The sequence below is a fragment of the Cricetulus griseus genome (assembly GCF_003668045.3).
Source record: "Cricetulus griseus strain 17A/GY chromosome 1 unlocalized genomic scaffold, alternate assembly CriGri-PICRH-1.0 chr1_1, whole genome shotgun sequence".
Taxonomy (NCBI): Eukaryota; Metazoa; Chordata; class Mammalia; order Rodentia; family Cricetidae; genus Cricetulus; species Cricetulus griseus.
In genome coordinates this window covers 112,434,057-112,453,020 of record NW_023276807.1, presented here as the reverse complement: position 1 = coordinate 112,453,020, position 18,964 = coordinate 112,434,057, and the positions used below count along the sequence as shown (strand labels likewise).

Genomic DNA, 18,964 nt, shown 5'->3' with positions numbered 1-18,964 from the left:
TGATTGAGCAACTCTGTGTGTGGATTCCAAAGGGACAGAGTTAGGTAGAAAATGAGGAGGAACCAAGAGTCAGAAATGGAAGGCTTGGGAAGCTAGAAGGTGATTATATAACTTATACGCATGCACACAGTGGGAGAGGGAGGGAGGAAGAGAGATGGGGAGGAAGGGAGATAGAGATGGGGGAGGGAGGGAAAGAGGAAGAGAAAGAAGGAAAGGGGGTGAGAGCCTAGGGAGGGTCTGAGATGACCCACCGTAGTCTTGAGGCTGAATTGTGAACCTCTGCTAAATACAGTGATCTTTAAGTACATGGTTTCCTAGGTTTACAGGGGATGTTTGCTCAAGAGGCCACAGGAACTAAACATCAGCACTGTCTGTGAGTCTCACCTGGATCAAGTGACCTCAGCAACAAAGAACTTCATGCACTCAGTGATGCAGGGTGGAGCATGGAACCTTAGAACTGACTGCCAGGACAGTCCTCCGGGGAGCTTCTGACATTCCAGGTGCTGCACTACCTCCACCCACCCCATCCCCACTCAGGCATCAGCACCAAGGAACTCTCATGCCTGCTTCCTACAGGTAGAGAACAGAAGTATCTGCAACAATATTTCTGTTTTTGTTTTTTTGTGTGTGTTCTGGAAATACTGTTTGTAAGACAAATTTCTGCACATATGTGGTGTATTGTGTGTGTCAATTTTTTATTATTATAAAAGTAGCATATTGTAAAAAAGTTAGAAAAATATTAAGAAGCCAAAGGCCAAAACCTGCATCACTGTGAGGTTACTATCCAGAGATAATTGCACTGCCCTTTGGGTTATTTTCTTTCATTCATTTATAGTATGCATATTGTACAAACACACATTCATGAAAGGATTCATTATAGTCATTATATTTCATAACATTTGCCACATTTTATGAGTAGTTTTACATGTATTAACACTTTCTGATGTGATTAAGTATTCTCTGGAAACACAGATTTTAAATTTACATCCAGTGAGATTTGCTCCCACAGCTCTAAGAACTTTGAGAAGGGCAGGCTCTCATAAGATGCCACCTTGGTCCTTCTCACTGCCCCTTTAATTTAGCCCCACCCCCATTCCTTATATACCCCTCCCACCATCCCTGGAATCCACTGCATTCCTCTTTCCCCATAGCTTTGTCTTTTTCAGAACTCTGTATCCTTAGCTTGCAGTGTGTAGCCTTCTGGGTCTGGCTTCTTTCCCTTAGCACAATGCCACCTGTATGATTCCACACATCAATACTAGTCACTGTGGATCACTGAGCAGTATTTCCCAATACAAATGGCCACAGTTAATTTAACCATTCCACAGTTAGGTGATGCACATGACTTCTACTTGTTGAATGAATCCATCCTGTAGATATACAAAACCTCATGTCTCCACAGTTCCTTGTGTGCGTGTGAGTGTGTGTGTGTGTGTGTGTGTGTGTGTGTGTGTGTGTTTGACATTTCAGGTAGTTCCCTTATCATAAGTAGCCATTAAATAGACACCTTTACATAACATGTATATATGTATACCTTTATATACTGTACATGTATCTGAAGCTCTTAACAAGCATGTATTGTGTCTTCTGGAACAGAAGGATACTGAAAATAGAAAATACAGATGCTTCCAAAAATAAATTTAATTATATGAGATTATATGACACTTCAGGTCTCAGTGTTTTGTATCATTATCAAAATAAGTAATAATAACTTTAATTCTGTAGTAGTAAATTCTGCCTGGCAAGCAAGACTAGTTAGAGTATAATAGGATTGCCATCAGGTTATGCTGTTTTCCTAGAAGGAAGGGTCTTTAGACAATGGGCACCCTTAGCCTACACAGAACATGGTGGACTGTCCACGGGTAGATGCAAGACTGGGTTCTCTTAGAACAACGTGGTGATTTTCTAGTCACACTTGAGAACTTGAAGTCAATGCTACTAAGAGAGAGATGATCAGGCTGGCATGCACTGCTGTAAAAAGAGATGGGCTTTCTCTCTGCGTAGATGCTGAAGCTCTGAAAAGAATGAGGGAAACAGAGACAACATAAGTGTGTGACATCTGCTTTCAAAACCATGCATGCACACTACAGAAATATTTAGATAGAGCTGAAATTTCATAAAGCCAAAAATAAAAATTATGAATTTCCCTGTTCCCAGAAAATCACAGCTAATAATTCCAGTTGTCCTTTCAAGAAAGCTTCCCCACCCCACCCCACCCCCCTCTCACACACACACCTCTTTGTGTAAACACACGGAATGCAATTTGCTTCCTTTGCCTAACACCACCTCTCAGACATATTTCATGCTGGTTCACACAGAGCCAATTCATTTTTCCTTGTGTATGAATTCTTATTGTACAAATGTTCCAGAGTGTTAGCCAAGTTCCTTATTGTTGAATACTGTATCATCAGAGTTTAACTGATTAAGAAAAGCCTGTTGTAACTTTAAAATACCAAGCAAAGGCCTAGCCAAATCCCATTTAATCTAAAGAAGGTTTGGCTTTCAGAGTTTTTGAAACAGAAATTACTGAATTCTTTTTAACCAATTAAAATGTGAACTTTAAATTTATAAAACTATCTTATCTTAGTTCAGAAACAAATACCACTGTTCTGGACTAGTTGCCAGTTGTCCCACAGACAACTTCCTTAGGACACTGGAGTCCCTTCTTTTTTTTAATTAGCCAATGGCTCCACCTGCTGGACATTCACTACAATTGCATTTCTGATTTACTTCTTGTTCATACTTAAATCATTCAAAGTATGAATGATCCACCACCACACCCCCTTTTTTTTTGCCTTAAAATAATTAACTAACAAATATATGGATACATTTAATTTATTCAACAAAATAAAATAACACACAGAAAAATGCAGGAAATTATGAAGATCTGCCCTCATCTTTTTGCAATTCTTAATTTTTTAATCTGGAAGTTATGATTGGTGGTTTGGAGTTTATCTTCTCAGATCTGTTGTCTGCCCCATTACCATATGCAAATTAAACACACAGCTTTGTTTCTCTCTGCACTGTATTTCTGTGTCTGTGCTAGAGGTGCTGGTGTGACATATTTTGGAGTTAAAGATGGTTGTAAGTTACCATGTGGGTGCTGGAATCAAACTCTCTGGAACAGCAGCCGGTGCTCTTAACTACTGAGTAATCTCTAGCCCTATATTTATTTTCTTAAAAGTATAGAAACATTGCCGAGCATTGGTGGTACAAGCCTTTAATTGCAGCACTGGGGAGGCAGAGGCAGGCAAATCTCTGTGAGTTCGAGGCCTGCCTGGTCTACAGAGCGAGTTCCAGGACAACCTTAAAAACTACAGGGAAACCCTGTCTCGAAAAACCAAAAAAAGTATAGAAACATCTCCAAGACATACTGTTAAGTGAAAACAGCAAATCCCAGAATCGTACCTATAGAATCATTTATTATAACTGCTATAAGAGATCTATGTCTGTGGTATGTGTGTATGTGTATGTCCATGCATAAATACGTATGTACTCATGTGCCAGGACAAGAATGTCATAATCCACAAGGACACATGAGAATATAGAAACAGTGGTCTACCTACCTTGAGTAAGGAAAATGACTAGCATAGGAACAAAGAAAAACAATGTTCACTGCATTTTGCCTGGGTTCTGATTGAAGCAATTTACTTACGAGTTCATGACACAGTCCGGGTGAGTGCTGTGGTCCACACACATTAAGAACTTCACTGGTCTACAGGGGGAAAACAGCCCTTAAGAGATTACCCAAATGACTTCCCCCCGTGAAACATTTATGATGTGCCTGAAAAGTGCCAGGAGCATGAAATGCATCTCTGAAGATCCCACTAGCCTCTCTTTTATAAACAATATTAAGTAGGCTGAGAATGGTGGCACATGCCTTTAATCCCAGCACTAGGGTTGGTGGCAGAGGCAGGCGGATCTCTGTGAGTTTGGGGCCCTCCTGGTGTACATAGGGAGTTCCAGGAGAACCGGGGTTTCACAGTGAGAACCTGTCTCAAGACCCTTCTCACAAAAGCTAGCATTTACCTACTATGTACCACAAATTTTGATTGTGTGTTTCATTCAGATGTCATTTAACCCTTCAAGCTCCAATGGAGTTGATCCTATTTTCAACTGCAATTTGCTGCAGCTAAAGCTGCCCACAGTGATTTTTCCCATGTTCCCATAACATGGGAAACATCATAAGTTGGAGGACTAACCTTGAACCCTTTAGTCTCATCCAGACTTTTCCTGCCTGCACATCCTACTTTATTAGGAAACCCTTTTGATACATACTTTGCACAGAAGGTTGGACATGAGTGATGATGGCCATGCTCTGGCTCCAGCAAAGAATGCTCAAAAACCCAGCAGAGAATGCGAAGTTCCAGGGCAACCAGGAGGGAAGGAAAGCAGCAATAGAAACAGGAGCAGGTGACAGTGACATGCAAGGCATGAATAACAAGGCAGGCTAAGACAATGCTTCCATGACCATATGACTGGAAAGAATTGAGAGAAGTGAGAGAGTTACACTGCCACTCAGTGCATGCATGTTCTGTGGCCCCTGCTTAGACTTAACCTACCCTCTAGTTAAGTCTACTGTACATACATACATTTTATTAGTAGTGGATTTTCAGGTATTGCCTCACTGTGTTGCCTAGGCTGGTCTTGAACTCCTTGAGCTCTAGTCATTCTCCCACTTTGGTCTCATGAGTTCCTGGGACAATAGATGCAATCTGTCCATACATATTTACAAAAATAAATGTAGCTGTTATTGTTTTGTTTTACCAAAGACAGGCTTTGGATTTCTCTGAGTCTGACCCAATATGGTATTAGCAGACACCAACCAGGAGGAGAGCATCTATGGAGAGACAAGGCTCCACCAGCATCACCAAGGACCCTGAACTCTGGCTGACACAGGACAAAAGGTGTTTCCATTGCATTTTGAGGGTTGGGAGACCCTTACATACATTTGCTTGACCTTTGTTTGGTTAGCCTTTGTAGTTTTCTTTGCTACCCAGGGGGAAGAGAAAAACATTAACACAGAATAGCAGCCAGGAGCTGAGTGAGGCTTGGAGTCCAAGAATCAGCATCGAGCTGAAGTGGGGATCACATAAGAGAGGAGTGACACAGGCTGGAACCCAGGACAGCTGTGATCGGAGAGAAGGCTTCTGGCTCTGGCCCAACTGATACAGCATGGCCTGGTGACTGAAGAAAGAGCCTTCCTAGAGAATTCTTGGGCCACAGAAAAGTGGTGGCAACTCTGCAATCTGTAGTCATAACTGTCCCTAACATTGAGCTGTAATACAGTTAGAATTGTCTATTTAGATGTATTTCTAAAACCAGTGCTTTGATTCCTCAGGAAAATGGGAATCAGTCTACCACAAGATTCAGAAATCCAACTCTTAGGCATATACACAAAAGAAACACACTCATACAACAAAGACATGTGTTCAACTATGTTCATAGCAACATGATTTGTAATAGCCAGAACCTGGAAGCAACCTAGATACCCCTCAACTGAAGAATGGATACAGAAAATGTAGTACATTTACACAATGGAGTACTACTCAGCAGAAAAAAGCAATGGAATCCTGAAATTCGAAGGCAAATGGATGGAACTAGAAGAAACCATTCTGAGCAAGGTAACCCAGTCAAAAAAAGACAAACATGGTATGCAATCCCTCATATATGGATTTTACACATAGAGCAAAAGATTACCAGCCTACAATCCACACCACTAGAGAAGTTAGGCAACAAGGAGGACTCTAAGAGAGACATGCATGGTCCGCAGGAGAAGGGGAAAGGGTCAAGATCTCCTGAGCAAATTGGAAGCATGGGGGGAGGGGAGAGGGAGCTAGGAGAATGAGAAGGGGAGAAGAGGAGGAGTGAGGAGGACATAAAGGAGCAGGAAGGTTGTGTAGGGGGAAGAACAAAGAGCAAAATAAGAGATACCATCAGAGAGGGAGCCAGTATAGGTTTAAAGAGAAATAAGGCACTAGAGAAATGTCCAGAGATCTTAAGGATGACACCAACTAACCATCTAAGCAACAGTGGAGAGGCTACCTTAACTGCCCTCCCCTGATAATGAGATTGATGACTAACTTATAGGCCATCCTAGAGCCTTCATCCAGCAGCTGATGGAAGTAGAAGCAGACACCCACAGCTAAACACTAAACTGAACTGGAATCCAGTTGCAGAGAAGGAGGAGTGATAAGCAAAATGGACAAGACCAAGCTGGTGAAACCCACAAAAACAGCTGACCTGAACAAGTGGGAGCTCTTGGTCCCCAGACTGATAGCTGGGAAACCAGCATGGAACTGATCCAGACCCCATGGATGTGGGTGTCAGTGTGGAGGCCTCAGAAATCTATAGGACCTCTTGTAATAGATCAGTACTTATTCCTAGCATAGGAATGGACTTTGGAAGCCCATTTCATATAGAGCGATACTCCCTCAGCCTAGACACACAAGGGAGGGCCTAGGCCCTATCCCAAGGGATATTACAGACTCTGAAGACACCCCCACCCATGGAAGACCTCACTCTCCCTGGGGAGCAGAAATGGTATGGGATAGGTAGGGTGTTAGTGGGGGGCAAGAGAAAACTGGGGAGGAGGGGAGGGAGAGAGAACTGGGATTGACATGTAAAACAAACTTGTTTCTAATTTAAATAAAAATGGAGGGAAAAAACTGTTCTCTTACCAGTAACAAACCACAAAAAATATAATATAAATATGTTTTTAAAGAAAAAAAAGTGCTTTGACTCAGGAAGGGACATTTAGTAAGGGTAGGGGATACTTGCTTCAAGGTTACACAAACTTGGGCTCAAAACTCAACTTTGACCTTGAGTATTGACCTTGGGCCAGTTATTTAACCTCTGTGACTAATCTACAGAGAATTTTTACAGCCTGAAGACAGACAAAACCAGTCCACGACACTACAAATCTAGACAGTGATACCACAGAAGCAGATAGCTATGCCTAACAGGGAGTCTGGCAGATACCCCAGTGCTGGCTGTGGCAGACTGAAATTGATCATCCAACTATGTATGTAAGTTTGTACATTTTCCTGTATATAGGTTAGATGTTCAGAAAAGTGTACTTGCTTAGTTTTGCTTTTAAAAGCAGACAGTGGACAGCACCTAAGCTTTGCATTTGAGTGAGCATGAGAAATAATGAGCAAGAGGGCACTGGTTAGGGTCAAGGAGGCCTGGAACAGGGATGGCGTTACCCACACATCCAGAGGCCTTGGTCCATTGGGAGAATGATAGAACTCATACAACTCTGGGAAGGCAGAAGCAGAAAGATGATGGTGTTGGGCAAGAATACCCCTGATGCCATTTCCACCCAGGCACACCAGTTAGTGTCTAAGAAAGCCTGCCAGTGTTGAACTCCAGCCCCTGAAAAACCACCAGACTTAAACACCTAAGATCTGAGGTGGTGGTGGGACACACCTTTACTCACAGCACTGGGGAGGCAGATGCAGGTGGAGTTCAAGGCCACCCTGGTCTACAAAGTGAGTTCCAGGAAAGCCAGGACTATACCAAGAAACCCTGTCTCGAAAAGCGAAAGAGAGAGAGAGAGAGAGAGAGAGAGAGAGAGAGAGAGAGAGAGAATGAGAGAGAGAACACTAGTGAGATCAGAGGCAGGAACTCTGAGTCCAGAGAAGAATTACACCTCCCCCAGGCTTAGAGCCAAGATTTACTAATGCCTATGTAGAAAAACCCTTGATAACACCTGAGGTGAAGCATATGAAGTGTGGGTCACAGTGTCTCAAACAGTAGCTCTTATGATATTCTATCTATGGCAAGACCCATCTATCAAACACCCATCTCAGTAGCTTTTGTACTGTGATCTAAAAATGTGGGAAGTACAGCCCTTGGTCTCCAATCTCATCACAAAGTGGACATGGGTACATGATAATTTTCTGCTGTTAGTATCCTCCAGCTGTCCTTAAAATGAACTCTAACCAAAATAAAATGGGCTCTGGAAGGTTCTCCTTGCCCACACATACATAGGCAACCCAGAAGTCACCATCCTGGCCTTTGGAGTGGATACCTGGAAACCAACCCTTTGAATCACTGTAACCCTTCAAAGTGGTTATACACAGCGCCACCTACCGGTAGTCATTGATACAACTGTGCTGGAACCCCAGGGCCTCCAGTCTGTCTTCCAGGATTTTCACACTGCCTTCACCACAGGATTCCCTAAAACACAGACCGATGTATATTTTAAACAAACAGATTAAAGAAAGAGGAAAACGTAGCAGAAGCTGTTTTCAGTGCTGACCAAAGATCTTTCTGCCACTCCTTTATGTTCTACTCTCAAGGGGAACACAGGGAAGTTTCTGGTTTAGGAGCTATGGCTTCTGGGAAACCGACACAGCCAAATAGAGCAACGGGACTTCAGGGTTTGGCAATATTCTCCTCCATGCAGCATCAAGGCTCTGAAGAACAGGGTCCAGCTCTCCTCTGAAGTTACCACATGGGCTTGAAACAGGCTGTGGCCTAACCGCCAAGCTTCTGGACCAAATGAGTTTAACTGTTTTATCTGGCATTAGTTAAGGCACAGGGTAGAACTTTTTGCAAACCCGGAGCCAAGCCGGGGGGGGGGGGGGGGCGTTATCTTAGACTGCTTGGCAGTGGCGTTCATCCATGAAAAAGATGAGTTTTGCACTTGCTTATATATAAACTCAGTTTCTGAGAAGCTGTAGTTCTGCAAAGTCCTGGTCCTCACTGGTTAGCTAGCACCTAGTTGCAGAAGTGGTTGCACCATGGAGAGTAAGACTTCACCACAGAGCACTGGGTTGATTCTGAAAACCCTGGGGAGGTCACTGAGGCTTAAAGAGATACAAAGAAAGAAAGAAAGAAAGAAAGAAAGAAAGAAAGAAAGAAAGAAAGAAAGAAAGAAAGAAAGAAAGAAAGAAAGAAAGAAAGAGAGAAGAGAGAGGGAGGGAGGGAGGGGAGGGAGGGAGGGAGGGAGGGAGGGAAGGAAAAAAAAAGAAAGAAACTGGCTTTGACCCTCACAGATGTGTAAGAACCTTATTTACCCGAAGCTCCCATGTCACTCATAAAGATCAGCATGGCATCTGACTGGGAGTGAGCCTGCATTCCCACAGTCATCCTACTTACATTAGAAGCAGAAGACTGGCAGGTCCCTAAAGCTAAGTGCAAAAGAGCCCCAATCAGATCATAGCCAAGCAAAGCAAGATCTCACAGCTACTACCCAAGCCCCATAACTTACACAATGGGTCCCCCAACTTCATGCATTACCCAGATCTCAATTCTTGTGATTTTATCCTTTTGTAAGTATGGGATTTCAAAATCTGCAAAAAACCTGGGAGACAGGAAGGACATTTATTTTTCTTTATTCTTCCACGGTGTTGAGTGTGTACATGCTAGGCAAGTTCTCTGACATCAAGACCTGTCTCCAGCCTAGGAGAAACCTTTCTTCAAGTCTTAACACAGCATGATCACTCTCCATTTGGGTTGTTAGTTTATTTAGACATTAATTATTTTAAAAGTTTCTAGGAAAATTGGGTGTGGTTGTGCACACCTTTAAATCCAGCACTCAGGAAGTAGAGGCAAGTTGGATCTCTTAGAGTTTAAGGCCAGCCTGGTCTACATAGTGAATTCCAGGACAGCCAGGGTTTTTTTTAGAGGGGCCCTGTCTCCCCACACTGCCAAAAAAGTTTCTAGGGTTTTTTTTACATTTTGTGTACATGTACATGTTTATGTGTATGAGGGAGCACATGCGTGTGTGTGTGTGTGTGTGTGTGTGTGTGTGTGTGTGTGTGTGTGCATGCATATGTAAGCCAGAGAACAAAATCAGGTGCTCTCCAATCTCTTACGGGCCTAGAACTGGAACAAGTAGGCTAGGCTAGCAGAAATAGTGAGCCCCAGAGATCCACTTGTCTCTGCCACCCCAACACTTGGATTACAAATGTGCCACCACAACCTGATTTTTCGTTTTTGTCCTAGGGATCAGAGAAAGGTCCTCATGTTTGGAAGGCAAGCATTACCACTGCCCTATATCCCCCCAGTTGCTCTTCTATCCTCTCCATTTGGATAGTTGCTCGTGTATGTGTCAGCTGTTAATGATTTAGCTGTACAGACAGGCCTCTAATTACCACATCAAACAACTGTTTCACTTTACCTGACTTTACAAAAGCAAGTGTTAAATCGGGACTGGGATGATTTTCTAATCCTTGGGTGTTGCAGTTCTTACCCTTTCACAGGATAGGCTCCTTTGGGCTCTGAACCATTCAGCATGACATTGATCACCCCAGAACTGTCTCTTGAATACTGCAAGAAGAAACAGATTTTTGAGAAAAACGTAGTCACGTCAGTGTGTGTGTGTGTGTGTGTGTGTGTGTGTGTTTTATAATAGCAACTTCATTTTGTTATTTTAATTGATGGTTTTCAAAGGGGGCAAATTGGCATTTCACATGGCTAGTAGAGATGTAAATTGGTTTATTTGGAGAATCAAATCATCTTTAAAGTCCCCTACTCATAGTCCCCTACTCAGTAATTCCATGTTAGGTGCCTTAGCCCAAGGAATGCATGACATCATGTCAGCCAGAATAAGCCAGGCTGAGCTGACATGACAAACAGCCTCAACATTGCAGTGGCTTCACATGAAGATTCACTGCATGCTCCCACTGAACATTCACTACAGACTCTTGGTGGTTTGGCACTTGGTGTTCTCACTATGAGGAAGCCTCCCATCTGCAAAGCTGTTAACTGCCAGGAAGAGAAAAGGGCCTGTGACCCATCCTATGAGTGACTGATGTCACTCTCACTCACATCTCATTGGCCCATGTAAGTCACATGCAATTAACTGCCTGAAGCAGTACAAACCACAGGTGCAGAAAATAAGCCAGCTGTCTTTGGTGAACAATACAAAGTCCCACCCCAAGCACTGCACACACACATGCGCACTGTGGCATGGCTTGCAAGACCAAATCATGCTCACCAGCTTGGAACTTCAAGGGACTGGTGTACAGTTCCCACTACATACCAACATAACCCCGAAGTCTGAATTATTAACAATAATTAGGATATGCAACAGCGTAAGAAGTGTTTGCATTCAAAGCAAAGTGCAAGATTAGATGAACAGAAGATGTGCTTTGCTACAATATAATTGAGCGTGGCTATGGGTGTAGCTCAGACATTCTGGCATGCAATAGGCCTTGAGTTCAGTTTTTGGTATCATTAAACAAACAAATAAATAAGTGGGTATCTAGGTAGTCTTGTTCTCAGAGCTCTAGTTCAGAGCACATAATTCCCCTCTAAAATGACTGTTCTAGAATAAAGTTTAGGTGGCGGTGCATTGTATACTGCTCAGGCTCACAGGACAGGTTTACTGACTAATGAGATGACACCGGATACCAGGTGCTCCAAAGCAGAGGCACATTCTGTGCCATTTGTCTCCAGCTGCTTCCAAAAGGTAAAGGGGTAGGTGGTGTTTTGGTGGCAGGAATGTCATGGATGACCTCGCTTGTCTTTCTGTACCTTGCCATTCTCTACCACATGCCATTGACTGTGGGGAAACAGTTGAGAAGTGTGTGGATGTGCACGCAGTGAAGCTGTAGGAAGCAGTGGCTGGAAATTCAGTCTCTGATGCTAGAAAGCCTGTTTTCACATCCTGGTTCCCCTACTTATTACAATTTCAAACTGAAGAAAGTCTTTTGACCTCTTTGTAATTCATTTTCCAGGTCTGAACAAACAGCTACCTTGAAGGATTGATTGCTGTAAAGGTAAAATGTTTAAAATCAGAACAACATGTAGCCTGGGCATGTAGCTCATGGTAGGACCTTCGCTCGATATGTGCAAAACCTTAAGTGTGATCCCCAGCACCACAAATGATAATAGTAACAACAATATTGAAATGTTCAGGCATTATGCTGGCCTGCCCCTGTTACCTGGCGGAACAGGCAGTACCCTGGTCAGTCCAGGGTTCCATGGGAACTAAGTCTGCACTGCAGGTACAGAGGACCCCTTTAAAAGACAGACTGCCCATTTATGCTCTCTCTCTACTCTCTCTGTACTTCTCTCTCGACACTCTCTTCTCTTCTCTGTCTGCTTCTGCTTCTATTCTCTCTCTCTCTCTCTCTATGGCGACCGGCCATGGTGATCAGCCATTTACCGTTTCTCTTCTCCTTTAGTCTCCCTACTCTGCTGGGCCTATAATAAACTGGTTAACATGTCTAATATGTCTTATCTTGTGCCTTGCCTCCTCTTATTATTTCTAATTTAAGCAAAAGAATAATAAATGTGTATTGACTGCTTATGAGGGTCAAGCCTTGTCTTTACTATACTGGATTAGCTTTGCTCTTGTTTCAGCCACCTAGTTTATTCTAAGGCCTTAAAAATGGAGACACTAATACTAGTTTCCATTAATAAAACCCAGTTGGCACACACACCTTAAAGTTAGACAGATTCATAGTGGCATGTACTACAATCCTTCCTTCCTTCCTTCCTCTTTCTTTCTTTCTTTCTTTCTTTCTTTCTTTATGTTTTGTTTGTTTGTTTGTTTTTTGAGACAGGTTTTGCTCCCCATTTCTCCCCCCCAGACATGGTATCTCTGTGTAACATCCCCAACTGTCCTGGAACTTGCTCTGTAGACCAGGCTGGCCTCAAACTCACAGAGACCTGCCTGCCTCTGCCTCCAGAGTGCTGGGATTAAAGGTGTGTTCCACCACTGCCTGGCTAAGGCAGGCTTTCTTTGTGTAGCCTTGACTGTTCTGGAACTAGCTGTGTAGACCAGGCTGGCTCAAACTCAGAGAGATCTGCCTGCCTCTGTCGCTCAAATGTAGTTTTAGTACCTGTTGACAGGTCTTTCTCTTTTAATGATTGATTTATTTATTATATGCATTGGTGTTTTGCCTGCATGTATGTGTGAGGGTGTCAGATCACCTGGAGCTGGATTACAGACAGTTGTGAGCTGCCATGTGCTGGAACTTGAACCTTGGCTGCTTTTAACTGCTGAGCCATCTTAGTTACAGTTCTTTTACAGACAGTGTTGCTGTGTCACTTCTATAGAGGTGTTAGGCCTTCCAGTTCCCAATAACAGACTTTGGCAGCTACTGGAGATTGTATTTCAGATGAAGCCCTGGGAAAGTAGGAACAAACACTGCTCCCACTGGAGCTGGCAGGAGTATACAGTGCTCAGCATGAGGCTTTGTGCTTAGCCCTGGTGAAAGGTTTGATTAAAGTCCTTCACCCAGTCAGTGGACCCATGGAACACCTGGAGAGCAAAGCAGGCAATGGGAGGCAGGCACACATCACTTCTGAAAGGGGAGGAGCAGAAGTACACTGTCCTTTACTTACTTCTTGGTCAGCATGATTGACAATTAATCATCAGCCTTTAAAGACTTAACCCTCCTTATTTCTAATCTTTAGTCCAATGCTTGAGACAGGGAATGTGAGCTATAAATGACATCATTTTATAGCTGCTGACAGCCACCATCAACTCTGTGGCAATGTCCTCTGAGATACAGACAAACCTTAGGAACACTTCTGTGGCACCAGCTTATTGGTAGCTTACCTGCTCTTTTCCCATTAATGATACTCTGTGAACATTTCTGATACCCACGTCTAAGTCTCCTGTGTCCCAGTTTCTTTGGTAAAGTAGAGATTGCTCCATTTTACACAGCACTAGGAAGTACCTGAAGTACGCAATCTCGGTGTGGCAGAAATGATGACAATGCACTATCCCCATGTATAGCTAATGTTTGCAAAACGTTTTTCTCTGAATTAAATATCTTATCTCCTTAAATCCTCACAACTTTGTGGAGCAGAGAAAATTAGTCAGAGAAATTATTAAAGTGGAAAGGAAGACTCACCAAAATTAAGTAACAGCCTGGGGTCAAGTTCATAGATTCCACACATGCTCAACACTCACTCACCCATCCTAGGATTACCTGCATGGATGCACTTTTCCAATAGGAGTCCACAGCATTGTTTTCACAGTCTTCTGATGTGGGGCAGGACTGGTAATCAAGTCCTAGGAGAAGAGCACGCAAATGCATTTCATATTGGAAACTGCATTAATGTAAAGTACTTGCTAATCCCATATTTGGCATGGATTCTGAACAACATGCACAGTGCATTTACTTTCTTTGAGCCTCAGTTTCCCCTCTGGAAAATAAAGAGATGAAGGCAGAGTCCTGTTGGATTGGAATCATAGGCTCTGAGGTCAGATTGTGAGATCACATAGCTTACTAGATAGACATTCCTAAGCAACTCCTTTAATCACTCCATGCCTCAGTTTCCATGCTTGCCAAATTAGGAATAATGATAGGACATAGAGGATAATGTGTGGATTCTAGAACTACTGTGACTAAAATACTTACTAGCCTGCAGCAAAGGCAAGTACACTCTACCCATTATTGTTATTATCCATTACTATAGATAATAGTAATCTATCCACCTATCTCAGAGGATTTGGGAAGGATTAAATGAGATGTATATATATGAAAATGTCCAGCATCAAAGGTAAATTTGTAGGTAGAGGAGTTGTTGCTTTATGGTAATGTGTGCAAAACATTACCAGAGGCATTTTCCTGTCGGCACCAACTCAGGAAATCTCCAACGTTGCCATACAGAACATCACATAGGGGCATAAGGCGACGGGTGTTTTCTGAGAAGCTCATAACGAGTAGGTGGTTATTCTCCCAGAACAGCGACTGATGAGAAATAACCAGGAATTAAAATGCAAGAGAAAATGAAAACATTGCAGTTTGCCATCAAGACGAATCAGCAGCTATTCCTCATGGAATTTGGACCTGCTTCAAACCTACTTCTTTTTCCTTGTGGCTGCTGCACATTTGGAGAGTGCTGCCTCTCTCCTCCCTGTATTGCGAACATACAACACAGACAAGTGGTTCCCAACCCCCCTAATGCTGCATCCCTTTAATACAGTTCCTCATATTGTGGTGACCCCTAACCACAAAATTATTTTCATTGCTACTTCGTAACTGTAAATTTGCTACTGTTATGAATCATAATGTAAATATATTTGTGAGATAGCAGTTGGTTAAAAGAGTTGCAAACCACAGGTTGAGAACCACTGATATAGACAATAATGACATACTTTCTCAGTACCATGATTAAGGGACCAGAACTGGAAGCCTGGCTCTGTCCTATGTTAGATGTGTGATTTTGACCAAGGCTTGGTTTGGAAAATAAGAAGCAGAAGCTTTTGGCTTCATGTTGTAACTATGATTAGGGTGGTAGGCAATTTTGTGATGCCCTTTCTAGAGTGCACAGTGCTTCAAAACACCTCATTCTTTACAGCACACCTGGTACCATCCATGGTAAAAGTGTCTTAATAGAGCACAGATAACCATATCCCTGGAAGCTGTCTCATCTGGTCCTCAGTAGTCCAGTCTCTTTGTTGACTGGAAGGGCTACAAGTACTGCCTTTTCCTTGTTATCCCTAACCCTTAATACAACATCATCAGCTAGCTCACTAAACCTCTGAGAGATGTACAATTCTAAATTATGCATCTGCTTTTTACCAACAAAGAATCAGAAAAAAATGCAGCATAAACTTTAAAAATACATGTTTTGGTCATATCTGAGGCAGTTGTCCTTACCTTGTCTCTAGGAATGGAGTGCCTGGAGAGGTTAATGAAGAGGTCATAGTCTGAGGGAAGAACAGAGCAGGGGTCCTTGTCTAGAACCACCTTGAAGGCTTCCCAGATGGCTGTGCAGTTTTTGTTCCTGTGCAAAAGCGCCAGTCAGGGCTGGGGAGAGGCTTCAGAAGGCAAGGCTCTTGTGGTGGAAGCCTGAGGACCTGAGTTCAATGCCCACCCCTCCCCATTCCCTTCCACTCCCTCCCACCCCCATCCATGTGGCTACCTGTGCCTCTAACCCCAGCATTGCATGAGGTGAAAACAGGAGGATGACTGGGGTTTGCTGGCTGCCAGACTAACTCTAGCTTTAGAACTAGAAGATGATAAGAGTTAGAAAATTATAGTGCAAGACACCTAGTGTTCCCATCTGGCCGCTGTGTGGACACAGACACATCACACACACATACACACACACACACACACACACACACACACACACAGTGCAAATTATAAAAAGAAAACTTAAAATGCACCACAACGCACTGTGAAACACTTCCACTGTGAGAGGAAAAGCAGAGTTCTCCAGTCTAAGCAATACATTTTTCCCATGCTCATGACATAACAGAACAGGCCACAGATAGAAGCACAGTTAGAAGGTAACAATTCCTTTCCTTTTCTTTCTTTTTTTTTTTTGTTATTTGTTTTATTTTGTGTTTTTGAGACAGGGTTTCTCCGTGTAGGCCTGGCTACCTAGAACTCACTCTGTAGACCAGGCCAGCCTTGAACTCAGAGATCCACCAGCCTCTGCCTCCCGAATGTTGGGATTAAAGGCTGAAGGTGACAATTTCAATTTCAATAAGTTATGCAGCCTCTGGTTTTCAGATGGAGAGAGAGAGAGAGAGAGAGGAGAGAGAGAGAGAGAGAGAGAGAGAGAGGAAGAGAGAGAGAGAGAGAATGAGAGAGATCAAGGGCCATGCTAGTCAGGTGTTCCACCACTGAAACACATCTCTTGCTTTTTGTCTACTCTTTTAGACACAAGAGTGGTGGCCATTGTCCAGGTCTATTGGAGGGTAGGTTTCTGGACTCACAAGGCCAGGTCAGGAGGCAAGACTTGTAAAGACAGAAGTGGATGACAAGTGCTGGGAGTGGCTTCTTCTGCTGAGGCAGAATGTCCTCCGGAGGCAGTTTTCACTCCTGAGGTACAAAGCCACCTTTCAAAATCACTTCCTATGCAACAGTCCCTTTTTCTTCCCCTTGGTGAGTGGTGACAAAGTGACTCCTTATTGTTATTCTCCCTCCCTCCCCTTCCGACTCCCTCCCCTCCTCCTCTTGTCCCTCTCCCCCCCCCTCTCTCTGATTGAAATGTATAACATTTCAATAATAAATACAACTGGCACAAGAAAGGGATAGTGTAACAACACAAAAAGCTGGTCTAAAGGAGGAAAATAAAGTAGGAAGCACAATGTGTACAAGACAGGAAACCAGAGTCCCCAGGCAGCTCCTCCTAATGCCACTATGCTCCCTCTCCATCCCTTATTTCTTTTGTTCAGACACTAAACTTGAGGCATCGTCTGGCAAAAGACACCTCCGAGGAGGGGCCCTAAAGGATATGGGAGTTTGGAGGAAGTGAGGGTTTTAGCCATAGGAGAAAAAGAAACTTCAGATACTCCAGACTGGAGGACCTGAAATTCCCAAAGCAGCAGTTGCGTCAGCAGTTGCTGCTAGAGATCTCTGTTGGCTGGAGAGGCACAGTCACTCAAACTCAACTCTAGATTGGTATTTGTGCTCCCACACACAGCTCTCTCACTTCTTCTCGGGCAGGACAGCCTCATCTACAATCTCTTCCTGGACCTGGAGAACCTCTGCACTCAGGTCCCTGTCCCTGAGAATCGCAAACACATTACCTGCATGGGGACCCGCTAATCCCTCTGCCTGACTTCCCAATGCCACCCTCTCTCCCTTTTCCCTTTCTGGCATAGCACTTACCCGGGCTGAAGGCTCAGCAGAGTCGTGTACTCAGCGCAGCGGCCCAGGAAGATGCTTTGCAGATGCGGCGTGGTGCCTGGCCCACTCCATCGAGCTGCGGCAGCTCGCGCCCCCAGCAGCAGCGGTAGCAGCAGGGGCGCCCACAGCCACAGCCACAGCCACAGGGACAACGTACATCCCTGGGCGGCCATTGAGGAAACTTTTATTGCTCCAGCCCTTGACCTCCTGGGCTCCTCCCAGTTTCTCTCCTGCCTCTGAGGCGGTTTCCCTTAGTTGAGCACTAGCTGGACGCTCATCCTAACGCCACCGCAGCCCCCTTCCATTCCCTTTCCTCTTCCGTTCCTCCAGACGCTAAACTTCAGGCATCATTGGCAAAAGACACCTCGAGGAGGGGCCCCAAACGAGATAGGAGTTTAAAAGATGTGAGGGTTTCGTACATAAGAGGAAAAAAATTTTTTTGGTTCAAACAGGAATAACCTTGACAAGTGTCCTTTTTCTCAAGAACAACAGATGGTTGAATTTTGTTTGTTTTCAATACACACACACACACACACACACACACACACACACACACACACACACAGAGTGTACTGTACCAGCAGTCTGAGTTCACAGCTGTTTTGAGGTAAAGTCTAAAGACATGGCACTCCACAAGGAACTCTGGGCTCTCTAGACTGTCTTAAGGGTTACCTGGGAGTGAAACTGAGATGTCAGGGAAGTTAATTAACTTTTCCAAATTTACTCGTCTGGAAACCGAAGACAATTATAATCACTTTATAAATCACAATTTCTAATGGCTTCTTGAAAGGATACTAGAAAGTCTCTGAGACTTTTGCACAACAGAAAATATCACTATTTTACACATCTGATAGAGAATTGTAGAATTTTAAGTTGGAAATAATTTCCCTTCAAGGTTTGAAAACCATTTTCTTTTTATTTATCTACCATCTCCTGCCCCAATAGTTTTGGGGGATTTTTTTTTTATCATGTGGAGTATGAATTTTCAGAAATGAATTTAGGGAATGGTTTTTATTCAGTGTCTTGGTAACCAGTGGGGTCATTCACTATTTTGCTTATTGTTTAGTTATTCACTTGGTTATTTATTATTAATTTATGGGAGTAATGGAATTGAACCTTAGATATCACTCATGCTAGGCAAGTGCTCTAACTCTGAGCTATATTCCTAGCAGAACTTCTTTTTATTTTTTTATTTTAAGACACAATTTCACTAAGCTACCTATGCTGGCTTTAAAAGCACTGTATAGCCTGGGTAGATCCAAAACTAGCTCTGCTGGTGCACATAGGCTTTCCAGTCTCAGAAAGGAAGGAAGCAGATACTTCTCTGGCCCAGCAGTACCGGGTGATCAAGTAGGTGTCTTTCACCTACCCAGACTTGGTCATCCCAGATGGGCCTGTGGGTC

At 43.5% G+C, this 18,964-nt stretch overlaps 1 protein-coding gene across 1 annotated transcript; it reads right to left on the bottom strand.

Moving 5' to 3' along the window:
- Nucleotides 1–1,733: 1,733 nt before the first annotated feature.
- On the bottom strand, nt 1,734–17,734 carry Bst1 (bone marrow stromal cell antigen 1). Its single transcript, XM_027387009.2, has 9 exons — nt 17,544–17,734; nt 15,579–15,705; nt 14,531–14,666; nt 13,902–13,984; nt 10,205–10,281; nt 9,221–9,313; nt 8,098–8,184; nt 3,656–3,715; nt 1,734–2,015 (listed from the first exon to the last, which is right to left on the bottom strand). The coding sequence occupies exons 1-9, from the start codon at nt 17,732–17,734 to the stop codon at nt 1,910–1,912; spliced, it is 960 nt and encodes a 319-aa protein (XP_027242810.1). The 3' UTR covers nt 1,734–1,909.
- Nucleotides 17,735–18,964: the final 1,230 nt, after the last annotated feature.

Coding starts and splice junctions, on each gene's coding strand:
- Bst1 (XM_027387009.2), bottom strand. CDS start 17,734: ATGGCCGCCCAGGGATGTACGTTGTCCCTGTGGCTGTGGCTGTGGCTG. Junction 14,667..15,578: donor ACTCCATTCCTAGAGACAAG/GTAAGGACAACT, acceptor ATTTCTCATCAG/TCGCTGTTCTGGGAGAATAA. Junction 3,716..8,097: donor AGTTGTATCAATGACTACCG/GTAGGTGGCGCT, acceptor TTCCCCCTGTAG/ACCAGTGAAGTTCTTAATGT.